The sequence below is a fragment of the Pristis pectinata genome, chromosome 3 (assembly GCF_009764475.1).
Source record: "Pristis pectinata isolate sPriPec2 chromosome 3, sPriPec2.1.pri, whole genome shotgun sequence".
Classification (NCBI taxonomy): domain Eukaryota; kingdom Metazoa; phylum Chordata; class Chondrichthyes; order Rhinopristiformes; family Pristidae; genus Pristis; species Pristis pectinata.
Genome location: NC_067407.1, coordinates 14996066 through 15010263, shown reverse-complemented (window position 1 = coordinate 15010263; position 14198 = coordinate 14996066). Strand labels below are relative to the sequence as shown.

Genomic DNA, 14198 nt, shown 5'->3' with positions numbered 1-14198 from the left:
CAGAATCACCTCTCTCTCTAGAACTGCCTGGTGGTCCTCCAAGTCTCCAATCCTAGCTGTCCCTTGCTGTAACATTTGTTGGTATTGCAGCAATGTCTGCTGGAGTTGAACATTCTGCTCATTTGCTTCCTTTAAATTGTGTGCAGACATTTTCAGCTCTTTCTGGAGGCGATGTACCTTCAAGACATAAATTCAGGAATTCCTTACTGCCTCTTGAAGTTGCATATTCACTGATTAACCATGCCGTACACCAGTCTTGCACAACCCTTCATGAATTTGTACATATATCCCAAAAGTTAAGTACTTCATATAAATTGCCATTGTTTAAGATTTATTTGGTTTCTGTAATTTTGCGCACAAAGTATATTACCTTGCAGTTTTCCAGAAAGATGTACATCATTTACCCATCCTCCTGTTAGCTTGTCCTCCTTTAGCACCTTTTTATAACTATTGTAGTTTGACAGATGCTTCATTTGGCACCAATAATAAGGTCAATATTGTTTACTAAATACAGATTATGAATGGCTATACTTAATGACTGTTCCGCCGCCTTTAAATACGACATTGGTGTTTAAGAGACAGTAATGTTAGACACATGAATATGCAAGGAATAGAGGGGCAAAGAATGTACAAGCAGAAGAGATTTAGTTTGATTTGGCACTGTGTTCGACGCAGACATTGTGGGACGAAGGGCCTGTTCCTGTGCTGTACTGTTCTTTGTTCTAAATCAAATATTAACAGCATTTGTGCTTTCCATGTTTCTTCTGATCATGCAGAAAGCATTCAATTAGGTTACGCCTGTCTACAAATCTCAAAATAGATAATCAGAAGAAATAACAAGAAATATGATTTGTAGTAATTTATATACAGACTACTTTACTCTTCCCTTCTGCAGTTTCCAACCTAAGCCTGCGTATGTTAACTAACATTCCTTCACAAGATTCTTTGCACCATTTTCCAACGTTGCCAATTTTGTTGATCTTGAAAAAGATAATTCATTGTATGCATTATCTTCTTGGCAAATGATCAGTTGAGTAAGACAAAAGCTTTGAAAAGATAAATGGATATTAGACATGGTCACATACTTGCCTGTTCTTAAAAACAATTTAGAGAAACTGTGCATTCTTTTGTACAATTGCCATTCTGTGCAACTTTTCAATTACTACAATTGACAAAAGTGACTGGTAAGATGATTTTTTTTAAATTTGATATTTAGCTTGTCAATTGTAAGGAAGACAATAACCAGTTCTGTTAGCTAAAAGAATGTTTTATACAGTAGTGCAACAGTTTAATTTACCTCTTCTGATTTTTTTCTCAATTGTTTCTCTTGCTGTTCCCTGTTTTCATCAACCTGTTGCAGTTGCATTTTTAGCTCCTCCTTGCACTTCACCAGTGCAGTTTCCAGTTCTTTAACCTGTTTTTAATAAAATGGTGACAATGTGGTAAAATATTTAAAACTTGTTATTAATAATTACTGGTCCCGGAAACAGAAATTGCCATAAAATGGTCACCAATCTGAAGCTGTTACATTTAGATTTATACATTTATTCTCAATACATGAAAGAAGATAAATTCTATAATACTGAGATGTTAAATTATTATAAGCTAAAGTTTACAAACTTTGGAAGTTCCTTCTCCTACTTGAGTTTGCAAGGCTTTTAGTGTAGCATCACTTCTTTCATTTTGCTTCTTTGACTCCTGCAAGTATGAATAAAGTCTGTTAAGAATTAAATTGACGTGCAATAAATAATGTTAATCCATCAGATCTATTCAAGACAAGAATTATATGTATTTTATGACAAAGTAATATAACCAAACACGAACATTATATTTTTATTAGTCATGGAGCAAACATTTTCAATGTTTAATATAAACAATTAAGATGTTATTATCCACAAATGCAGGGCAAAATATGAAATGGGAAAGAATCTGAAGAAGAGAGCAAAAAGGGAAAGAAAAAACAAGAGTGAAAACAGATGTAGGGTGAGGGAGAGAGAGAATTATAGACTATAACAGTATTAGCATCTTCCTTTGAACTCTTCTAATATGGAAAAATGTAATAAGCAATAAATGCTTTCTGGAGGGTCACAAGAAACATGTAAAACACAAATGCAGATTTGTTTTGAACTGTTCTAGTCCAGATCTTAGAGTGACAGCTGGGCTATTTAAGTGTCATATGAAACTCATCCATTAATGGGAACAAAAGTACTAGAAATAATATCATCAGGCAAAATCGTGAAAGAAGAAAAATGGGTTTAACATTATAGGTTGCCGACCTTTTACCAGAACTCAGCAATTCTGATACAAATCAGAAGGGCCAGTTATCTGAAATAGTTGAATTCAGCATTGAGTCCTGAAGGGTGTAACATGTCAGAAGATGAGATTTTGTTTCTGGACCTTACAGTGAGCTTTCTTAGAAGTCTAAGAGGTCAAAGACAGAGATAACAAAACAGGATTGTGATGGAGAATTAAAGTAAGAGGTAACTGAAAGCTCAGGTTGAACCTTGCAGACTGAATGTAGAGGTTCTGCAAAGCAGTGACCTGATCTGTCTTTGGTTTCTCCAAACAAGGGATCAGGAACTGTGAAAACAAGGAGAAAAGGTCTACAGTCCACAGATAACCACTCTTTCTAGTTTGCATCAGAAATGGCCAGTTACATCAATCTTTAACATTAAACACATCCCCACTTCAAAAAACATCAAGCCTGACATGATACTGAACTCTCCTTTTGCTGCCTTCACCTGAAAAATCATTCCTTTAATCCTTCCTCTAATCTACCTTGCTCTGAATTTGGAGCACAATGCCATAAATTTGCTGACATGGTAGTGCTGTTATTATTAGGCAAACTGACATCTACCTTGCAAAGGTTCAAAAGTCATCATACCACCCTCTGGACCATGACCCCAACAATGAACATCAGGCCACTATCTCTCAGATAATAATTTATCTCATTTACCATAGAACCATAGAACAGTACAGCACAATACAGGCCTTTTGGCCCACCATGTCGTGCCGATTTTTAAACCACGCTTAAGACTATCTAACCCCTTCCTCCCACATATCCCTCCATTTTAAATTCCTCCATATGCTTATCTAACAATCTCTTGAATTTGACCAACATACCTGCCTCCACCACTGCCCCAGGCAGCGCATTCCATGCACCAACCACTCTCTGGGTAAAAAACCTCCCTCTGACATCTCCCTTGAACTTCCCACCCATTACTTTAAAACCATGCCCTCTTGTATCGAGCACTGGTGCCCTGGGAAAGAGGTGCTGGCTGTCTACTCTATCTATTCCTCTTAATATTTTGTATACCTCTATCATGTCTCCCCTCATCCTCCTTCTCTCCAAAGAGTAAAGCCCTAGCTCCCTTAGTCTCTCCTCATAATCCATACTCTCTAAACCAGGCAGCATCCTGGTAAATCTCCTCTGCACCCTTTCCAACCCTTCCACATCCTTCCTATAATGAGGCGACCAGAACTGGACACAGTACTCCAAGTGTGGTCTAACCAGAGTTTTGTAGAGCTGCATCATTACCTCGCGGCTCTTAAACTTGATCCCACAACTTATGAAAGCTAACATCCCATAAGCTTTCTTAACTACCCTATCCACCTGTGAGGCAACTTTACCACATATATCTTCCATCCTTAGACTCCAACTTCATGGTCCCCCAGAGATTATCAGATTTTTGGATATTAAGGGCATCAAGGAACATGGGATTAGTGCAGAAAAGTAGTGCTGAGGTAAATGATGTCCATGGACTGGCACTGCAGCTACAAAATGCTTGTCATTTTAAAGCTCCATCCCAATCCCACTCCACCTCTCTGACTATGACCTCTTACATTTTTCCAATAAAGCCTAATATAAACTCAAGGAAAGGCATAGTATCTTCCCACAAGGCACTATACAATCCTCATGAATCAATATTGAGTACAATAATTTCAGGTAGCTAGCCTTTCCATTTTTATCAGAACCAGCAGGTTCTTTTCTCTGAACTGCTAAATATTTCCAGGATTTTCTGTTTTTAGTTCAGATTTCCAATGTCTGCAATATTCTGCTTTTCAAATTTATCCAGTACACTGGTATACATGTTTTTTGGCTTTGGGAGATCACAAGGTTTTCACTGTTTTGCCAATGGAGCTGCATTTAATCACTGAGTAGTTACAACCGCTGAACTATATTACAATTGATGATGGAGGCAAATAGAGTGCTCTTTAGAACGTCCATATTGCCATCAACTTTTCCAATAACATCAATGTTTTCTTTACTCTGCATTGTTAAGATGCTATTACCAAACAAAGAGTTTGAATATTATAACTGATGAGAACTTGGTATTCTCAGAAATTGATGAAACTTTATGGTCAATATGCTATATTTTAACCATGTCAATATAGGAATGCAGTAATTCATATGATGATTATTCAGGTGTAAAATTTATTCAAAGGTTTGAACTTTAAGAATGCTAATGACGTCTTCTTCCTTTCCCTTCACTCTCCTGTACACAAGTGGTTACTTTCCTTGGCAAAGCAGCTGTTATTTATTTATTCATTCATTCATGGTATGTGGTCATGACTGGTAATCTGAGCACGATTGTGCACCATAAATTGCCCCTAAACTGAGGAGGCATATGAAGCTCAACCACATGGATGGGCCTAGGCTCCCATATAGGTTAGATTTCCTTTCCTAAATCAGATTTGTGATTCAGATGTTTTTTTAACCATAATCCAGTGGTTACTGTTATTCAATCAAACATTTCTTTCTTTACATTTCAGATTTATTTAATTACTTTCCAATTTAAATACCTACGTACCATGGTGACATTTAAACTCATGTTTCTGGGTCCCTGGTCCAGAACTCTGGCTGCTTGTTCAATAATTTAACTTCAACACCACCATCCATGAACCAAGATAACAAATGTAAGTTTGGGAGACAGCATAGTTTATCTCCATCAGATTTTCATTTAACTTCCACAACCACTTTAAAGCAGACAACAAAAGGCAGGAATGGGACTTGTGACCAGTGTGCTCCTCCTTACGTCAGTATTATTGGGAGAAACTAGAACATACCTAGAACTGCTTCAAGTGAAATTAGCTAAGTTTGCATTGTAACACTGAAGCACTGCTGACTTGTTTTGTTCAGCTAGTTACTGTTTAATCAACTGAGCCATCAGGTAGTTGTTATTATATCAATTTGTTTTGGCATGATATTTGTGTTCCCATAAAAGTTACAGACCTCACAACATCACCAGAGATGACCTGAATGTCTGAGTGCCAGAAATGTTCATAGCTACAGCTCTGATATACTGCTGGAAAAGGAGGAATTCACATTTCTTTATGGCACATGTGAGTAAATCCTAAATTGTTCTGTCTGCTGAAATAGCCATCAGATCAGGACACAGCAACAAATTCTCTTTCTCCATAACTTCTAAACAGGTATAACATATATAACTGTAGGGAAAAGATATGTAATTATCAGAGGTTTGTGATCTGAATCCTTGAAATATGTTGGCATAATTTCAATGAAAGAGAGATGGCTGTTCTAACAGTGCAAACTGATGAAAATAATTTCAAGCTTTGTGGTTGATACAAAGATTTTCCCAAATAATAGGACAATGAAGCAGAAGATTAGATAACTTCAAACAGATTACGAAGTAGTGGTGGTGTAGAACCCAGTTTGGCAAGTGACATTTAAATTGGTGGAATGCTAACATAGTGGGCAGAATTAATACTAAGCTCATTCAACCCTTCCATGAAACAGAAATGAAGCTAACACCTGGACTGATACTGTCTCATTTAATGGGAAATGTTGAGATTAAAAAATCATTCAGAAGAGGTGTCAAAAAATGATTCCAGTTTAAAACAGATTTTGCTCAGAGAGCTACATAATTTAAGTGACCATAGATCTTGACACTCTCTTATTGAGGGAGGATAAATAATAGGAGGACAAGTTATCACAACTCTCCCGCCATCGAGGACATCTTTAAGAGGCGGCGCCTCAAGAAGGTGGCATCCATCATTAAGGACCCTCACCACCCGGAACATGCCCTCTTCACGTTACTACCATCGGGGAGGAGGTACAGGAGCCTGAAGACCCACACTCACATTTCAGGAACAGCTTCTTCCTCTCCACCATCAGATTTCTGAATGGTCCATGAACACTACTTTGTTATCCCTCTTTCACATTATTTATTTATTTTTGTGACTTACAGTAATTTTTATGTCTTGCATGGTACTGCTGCCACAAAACAACAAATTTTGCGACATATGTCAGTGATAATAAATCTGATTCTAATTCACCTGCTGGAGATGAACATTGGTCATCCAACAAATTACAATGGAAATAAATAGAATTGAGTAGGTGACTCTAATTTTCCTGCAGAACTCCTGACGAATGGAACAAGCTATTTGCTAGTGTGGCAAGTTTTTATTTATTGCAATCATTCATGACAGGTCTTTGCTGATTACTGGGGTGGTGGGGGGGTAAAGACTACTTTGCACTAAAGAGAGATACGAAATACTGTGTCATGATCCATCCAATGTTCTGGACTACTACTGATTGTCTAGAAGGAATAGAGAGGAATTTTCTAGATTTTCTTTTCTAATTTTACAAGGGTGACAGGTTATCTAATCAAGATGTTTAAAATGTACTAAAGAATTCTGTTAAGTAGATCCAGAGAAACCACAGGGATCTGAATGAATCTTATGATGAATTCTAGGCCATTTGGAAATGAGATTGAAAGCATGTTTTTCACATAGTGAATATTAATTACTCCCCCAAAAGAACTGGATGTTGAGCCAATATACAAGACTGATGATGATGGAATTTTACTAGACAAGTATATCAGGAGATTGGATTAAAGTGGACAGTTGTAATGTAACTGAATGACAGAGGAGCTAAGTGATGAATGCTTTTATGTTTTCCAGTAATTCACAAACACGTGGGATAGGAAAGTACCAGCTGAACTTTCCACTGGTGGCCACCAGAGAAAAGCTGTATGAAGAAGACAAGGAAACACTTGAAATGTTTATGTACTTTCATAAAGGCAGGAAAGCCCAGTGGTGAGTGTCTTGAAGTAAAGTTCGAAAAAGAAATTCTAGCAACACAGCTTCACAAAAAAAAAATTAACTTTAACAACACACATCCATGAGTAAAGTTTCATTTCAAATAAAAATTCCTTTTTCTGACCTAGCAGGAATGTAGCTAGATGTTGTCAACATTATAATATTTTAAGTGCCTTGATTTATGCTACAATCTTTTCATAAATTTAATACCTACCTAATCCCCAATAGATTTGAACAATTAAAATAAAACTATAAAAATTTTTCATTTTAAAAACTTGCCTGTCTGGTTTCTTCAAGTAGAAATTCCAATGATTCAATTCTGCTTTCCTTGGCATAGATATCATCCTGAAAAGTTGAGATTGTTTGCTTTTGTTTTATTATCTGCACTTGTTTCTCTTCCAGTTCACTTTCAAGCTTAAAAACAGAAGTCTTGCGTAAATGTAATGCTTTCCACGATATCAAAAACACTTAATATTAATGAAGTAGTTTAAAAGGTACTGTGATTGTGGAATTGGAAATGCAACAAGATCAAAATCAGTATTAAAGCCATATTTCAATTTAAACGAACTCCAATAACATATGGATTCAGAACACTGGAGTATGTATCTTAGAATCAAATATCAAAGTATTGGAAGAAGATTCAGAAGAAGATCAATATTTACTTCACTTTAAGAATGTCTATTATTGAAAATGTTATCCCTTTACAAGCTAATAGAGATGGTGAATCTTTGGTAGAAGGATACAGGGCCACTGCAATATAAATAGATTTTGGAAAGAAGATATTTGAAGAGGAGAAGAGTCAAAGTGGGCGAGAAGAAAGATGATGGAATAATGCTACGAATTAAAATAGATTTGGTTGGGAACAGGTCGAGAATTAAATATTCTGGGACACTGAACTCTTGAAAGAGGTTGACAAAATGGAAAAGGGGAGCCCTGATATTAAAGAATCAGATATAGGCAGTAGAAACAATGGACCTTAATGCAGAAAATCAAAAAGCAGAATGCGTTTGATGACAGCTAAGAAACAGCAAAGGGAAGAAAGCATTGGCAGGAATTGACTATACGCATAGCACAACTCAGGAAACTTGAAGGATAATACAATAATTTTGGCATCTTTAATCTACATATAGAAAGGTCAAACCAAACTAAGAGTAATATGTGAAGAACGAATTCAAGGAGTGTGGAAGTAATGGTTTTCTGGATAAGGAAGTTGAGGAACCAATAAGGGAACATGATATTTTAGCTTTAGGATTGTGTATAACAGGGGATCTGATGGTTAAGGGGTCTTTAGGGAACAGTGATCACAATATGATAGAATTTATACAAATATTGAATGTGATTTAGTACAATTTGAAATCAGGAACTTAAACCTGAATAAAGCAAACTACTAAAGTATGCGGAGTGAGTTAGCCATGATAGGTTGAGATACTACGCTAAAAGGTATGATAGTACATAAGCAATGATTAACATTAAAAAAATACGTAGTTTGCAAGTAATATGTATTGCTTTAAAGCAAACAAAAAGACAATGTGGTCTAGCCATGCTATCAAGAGAAGTCAAAGACATAATTAGATCAAAGGAACAGGCTTACGATGCTGCCATTGGACCAGTAAGCTCAAGGATTGGCAACATTCAGCAAAGGAGAAGCAAGGCATCGATAAAAGAAAAAGAACAACTGACCCAGGCTGAAATTGAAATTAGTATTAGTAAAAAATTAGTGATGGGGAAATAAATAGGACTGAAAGCTGATAAATCCTCAGGCCCTGATGACCAGCAATGTAAAGACTTGAAAGAGGCAACTATGGAAATACTGATTGCACTGGCTATCCTCTTCCAAAATTCCATAAATTCTCGGACAGTTCCCACAGTGGAAAGCAGCAAATGTAACCCTGCTATGGAATAAAGGAGGGAGAAAAAAAAGGAACTATACACCAGTTTATAAATTTGCCCATGACACCACAGTTGTTGGTAGAATCTCAGATGGCAATGAAGAGGCTTACAGGAGTGGCGTCACAACAACCACCTCATACTCAGCAAGACCACGGAATTGATTGTGGACTTCAGGAAGGGGAAGTTGGGAGAACACACACCAGTCTTCATTGAGGGGTCAGCGGTGGAAAGGGTGAGCAGCTTCAAGTTCCTTGGGTGTCAACATCTCAGAGGATCTATCCTGGCCCAACACATTGATGCAATCATGAAGAAGGCATGCCAGTAGCTCCACTTCATTAGGAGTTTGAGGAGGTTTGGTATGTCACTGAAGACTCTTACAAATTTCTATAGATCTATGGTGGAGAGCATTCTGACTGGTTGCATCACAGCCTGGTATGGAGCCTACAATGCACAGGATCGCAAGAGGCTGCAGAGGTTTATAGACTCAGCTAGCTCCATCATGGGCACAACCCTTCACACCATCAAGGACATCTTCAAGAGATGGTGCCTCAAGAAGGCAGCCTCCATCATTAAGGACTCTCACTATCCGGGACATGCCCTCTTCTCGTTACTACCATCAGGGAGGAGGTACAGGAGCCTGAAGACCCATACTCAATGATTCAGGAACAGTTTCTTCCCCTCTGCCATCAGATTCCTGAATGATTCATGAACCCATGAACACTACCTCATTATTCCTTTTTTTGCCCTATTTATTTGTTATTGTAACTTATGCATTTTAATGTCTTTGCACTGTACTGCTGCTGCAAAATAGCAAATGTCATGTCATATGTCAGTGATAATAAATCTAATTCTGATTCCGATTCTGAGTTTGCCTGATGTCAGTACTAGGAAATAGCTGAATCTATTATTCTGGAAGAGCTAACAGGGCACTTAAAAATAATAATAGGATTGAGCAGAGTCAACGTAGATTTAAAAATGAGAAATTACGTTTGACAAGTCTGTTAGTGTTTTGAGGTGGTAGCTAGCTGAATGTGGTGTATTTGGACTTTCAGAAGGCTCATGATAAGGTGCCACTCAAGAGGTTATGAAACAAAATTATAGCATATGGGATTGGAGGTAATATACTGGTATGGATTGGTTCACAGTCAGAAAACAAATAAGAATAAATGGGTCTTTTCAAGTTGGGAGGCTGGAATGAGTTGGGTGCTGCTAGATTAGTACTGGGGCCCTAGCTGTTCACAATTTATATCAATGATTTGGAATAGGGGATAAAGTGTAATACATCCAAGCTTGCTGATGATACTAAGCTGGTTGGCAGAGTCGTTTATGAAGAGGATGGAGAAAGGCTCTAGGGAGAATCAAACTGGTCAAGTGAAAAGGCAAGGACATGACAGATAGAATATAATGTGGAAAAATGCAAGGTCTTCCACTTTTCCAGAGAAGACAGAAATGCTTAGAGGTTGATTGGTACTGGTGTTCAGAGTGAGAGGTGTCCTTAATCATGAATCGCTGAAAGTTAACTTGCAATTAGAACAAACAATTAGGAAGCAAAATAGTACCTTGGTCTTACCTGCTAGGGGTTATGAGACCAAGAGTAGAGAAATTTTGCTCTAATTATATTGGGTCGGTGAGTTAGCATCTGGATTATTGTGTCTAGGTGCGCTCACCCTACCTAAGGAAGAATATACTCATGATATTAGGAATGCAGTAAGCTTTCATCAGAATGCCTTCAAAGACAGTGGGTTTGTCATACAAAGAGAGGTTAAGCTCTACATCCTCTAGAGTTTAGAAGAATGAGAAGAATCTCTTTCAAACATACTAAATTCTTGACAGTGTGACAGGGCAGATGTAGGACTGAATCTTAATCTTGTTGGGGTATTTAGAATTAGAGATTCAAGAATAGGGCTGGTCACTCATGACACTAATGAGAAGAAGTGTAGTGAAGCTTTGGAATTCTCTATCCAAGATGACAGAGGAGATACAGCTAATGAGTAAGATCAACCATAACCTTACTGAATGGCAGAGCAAGCACAATGGCTTAAATGGTGTACCACTGCTTCTATTTCCTAGGTTCTTTTGTTTGAGCTTCATGCAAAATGCTGCATATCCACAGTCAAGCGTAGAAGGTCCTAAGGCAGTCCATCTCCTGAATCTCAATTCCAACAGTTTTTAGAAAGACTGTGAACATGCAAGCCAACTGAGTGGGAAAACATAGAGTATCTTTGTTACTGGACATGCAATGAAGGTTTTGGAAATCTGAAATAAAAACAGAAAATGCTAGAAACATTCAAAAAGGCCTCATGTGGCCTGCACAGTATTTCCAGCATTTTCTGTTTCTGAATAAACTGTGTGTTCTTTGGGGCTGCTAAGAACTCAAAACAGCAAAAGAATTATAAAAAACTTATAGATATAATATCTACTAAGGAGTGGTATATACACATGTGCTTGCTAATTCACAAATACAAAAAAAATTGCAAAGGAATCAATATATTGAACTCTTGATTTCAAATTTAAAAATTTAGGTCCTGCTGAAGAAAAGAGATAGAATGGCAAGTAACTTCAATGTGATGAGAACTTTGCCAATATGAAAGCATAAAAGTGGTCTAAAAAGAAAATATGTTATGAGCAATGCAAACAGCTAAGATGATAAAAGCACATAAAATTATTATGCTACATCCTAAATATGGATGAAGATAATAGCAGAAATAAAAGACCTAAAGAATGATGGTTTCAATCTGGCACCAGAAGTTCACGTGAAAAACAGCTCTGACAGACAATGGACTTAACCCTGGCAGCAAAAGATCTATTTTTACCCTGCTTATATCAGTGACATTTGCAAAGACCTTAGTATTTTATCAGAAACAGTTGGAAACATAGTCAAATGAGACATTTAATATACTGCCAAACTGCCTAGTTGCTGGAATTGGATTGTAATAAATTGGGAGCCAATATGATGTACAATGCAAAAAACTTGAATTCCCAGCAACAAACTAAAGCTAGTGATAAGTTTCATAATAAACCAGCTTTTCCAATTAAAAACTCGGAATTGTGCAACAAGGCAGACATTCGGGGCTCCCAAGCAAAGGCAAATATCTCTAGGCAGCTGATTTCTAAGAGTGCAGCAGGAAATGAAAAGTTCTACAGCTTTCCCACTAGTTAGATTGGTAAATATGCCCAACAAACTAGCAGGATCATTGACTTCAATGACAAAAATACATAATCAGCTTGCAGGAGAAGCTCATTTTCCATTCTTTTGATTTAACTGAGTTAATTTAACTGAGCTGATTTAACTTCACTTAAGTTGTTTTTGTTTCCTTGTGTTCTGCATTTTTGAAGATTTTTTTGAACTTATGAATTCCAAAGTGTAATAGTACTTCTAATTTTTAAAATACTTTTGAGTGTTTTTATATCTTTTTGACAGCCAGTAAGCACAGGGCAGGGTTGATGCAACTCTAAGGCATTTAAAGGTTGACATTTGCTCTGAAAGGATCTGTGCCATGCTGGGCCTTGTTGATCAAGTGCGAGCTAGGTTCCCGGTGGAAGATTACTCTGGAACCACTCCGGATATCAATGGGTTAAGGCGCCAGGCAACTGATCGCTCACTAATCAGCAGAAGATCCAGGTCAATAGCTATTCACATGTTATAGATTTTGAATCAGCCCATAAACAGGGTACTGCATAAATATATGGCTATGAATTTCTTTTGTTCTCACAGAGGAATTTCAATTTTTACACTTTTCTGTCAACACCTTCAGAAGCATTAAAGCAGTTCGGGGAAAATTAATAACCAAAAAGTAACATGTATTTATTTTACTTAATCAGGTCACATTTTTTGAATAATTATGGATTAATACATCAGTGGGTTGCTATCTGGAGTTGTTTTGCAAAGCTAAATTCTTGCTTAATGAAACTATTCTGAAAGTAGTAGAGGGTCTATTGATGAAAATGATGGTGACGCATACAACCGTTGACTGAATTACCAGCAATTTGATAAACTTTATTTTTACTAATAGCAACAGGAATTTCAAAGGTTTAGTTTCTCCAGTGTAAAATATCTAATATTCTCTCCTTGTTTATAAGTGTTGGAGTAACCAGTCAGGGGAAAAATGCAGAGAGATTGCAAATGATTATTAGCCAGATCAGCTCCCCAGAAATAAGAAGTCCTGGCCTGTGGTTACAAAAGAAATTTTTTTTTGCAATGTCCATCATATTGGCCCCAATTTATAACATTTAACTGTTGATAAACAGTTTAAGAATTGCATTTCCTTCCTGAATGTAGTCCATTGTTACCCCTAAAAAATAAACATTTGTTAATTTTAAAACTTCCAATTTCAAGATTAGCATGCTTCTAAAATTCCAAACTGCCTCCCAATAATCATCAGCAGTACGCACTAAAGTGAATAGCATCAGTAAAAAGAAAACTTACAATTTCAATCTGCTTTTCCAGCTCATGACACTGCTCAGTTTGTAACTTCTTGGTCTGTTCATTAGCAACAATATTTTCTTGTTGTTGTTCTTCAATTAATTTTTCCAATTTGATAATTTCATTATTTTTTTCCTAATATTTGAGGGAAGCAGAAGTGAAGATTAAACTATTGTAGAAAATATCTTTCATTGCCTTTCCACATACTTTTCTCCACAAAGAAAATATTATTCTATGCTCTTTTCACATACTACTCATGGGAAATGGAGGAAGGAGAAAAAGGCAGTGGCAAAAGTTTCCATTCAGGATCCGCATGTTTATATAGCCAAGGACAATAGTTCTTAAATAAGTATTTCTAGATTGATCATTGCTGGGATCTCAATTATATAATTTTGACCTGACTTTTTTTTTTGTAGATTTGTGTTATTGGTGAAGTACTTCCTTGACAAAACAAAAATATAGTAAAATATTAAATGATTCAATATAGCAAAAGTAGTAAAATATTAAATGATTCAATTTTTAAATGTTGCAGTTGTTCAAAGCATATTTTTTAGATTATAGCAGAACATTATATACAAATCCTCCCCAGGTTAAGGCAGAGTTCCCTTCCTGTGAACTGTTTGTAACCCAAATAGTTCACAAGTCAGAAATGCGGCCACAAACCGAGTTCCCAGGCAGCAGAAGATTCCTGCAGCCCCGCAGCAGCTGGTAAATCCATCCTGCCAGTTTCCCAAATGCTTGCTTGTATGTACAGGCTGCACATAAATTGGCTATTCGTAACCTGTACATTCAACAACTAAATGAAAATGTCATTTTGAATGAG

The 14198-nt window shown here is 36.8% G+C and overlaps 1 protein-coding gene across 3 annotated transcripts in view; it reads right to left on the bottom strand.

The window, feature by feature from the left end:
* ccdc18 (coiled-coil domain containing 18) overlaps window positions 1-14198 on the bottom strand; it is a 98537-nt gene that overhangs the window by 32325 nt on the left and 52014 nt on the right. For all 3 annotated transcript variants that reach the window (XM_052011989.1, XM_052011991.1, XM_052011990.1), the window contains 5 exons: window positions 13379-13510; window positions 7342-7476; window positions 1621-1698; window positions 1298-1414; window positions 10-177 (listed from right to left, as the gene is read on the bottom strand). In XM_052011989.1, the coding sequence (XP_051867949.1) occupies window positions 10-177; window positions 1298-1414; window positions 1621-1698; window positions 7342-7476; window positions 13379-13510 (630 nt within the window). The remainder of the gene's footprint in view (window positions 1-9; window positions 178-1297; window positions 1415-1620; window positions 1699-7341; window positions 7477-13378; window positions 13511-14198) is intronic.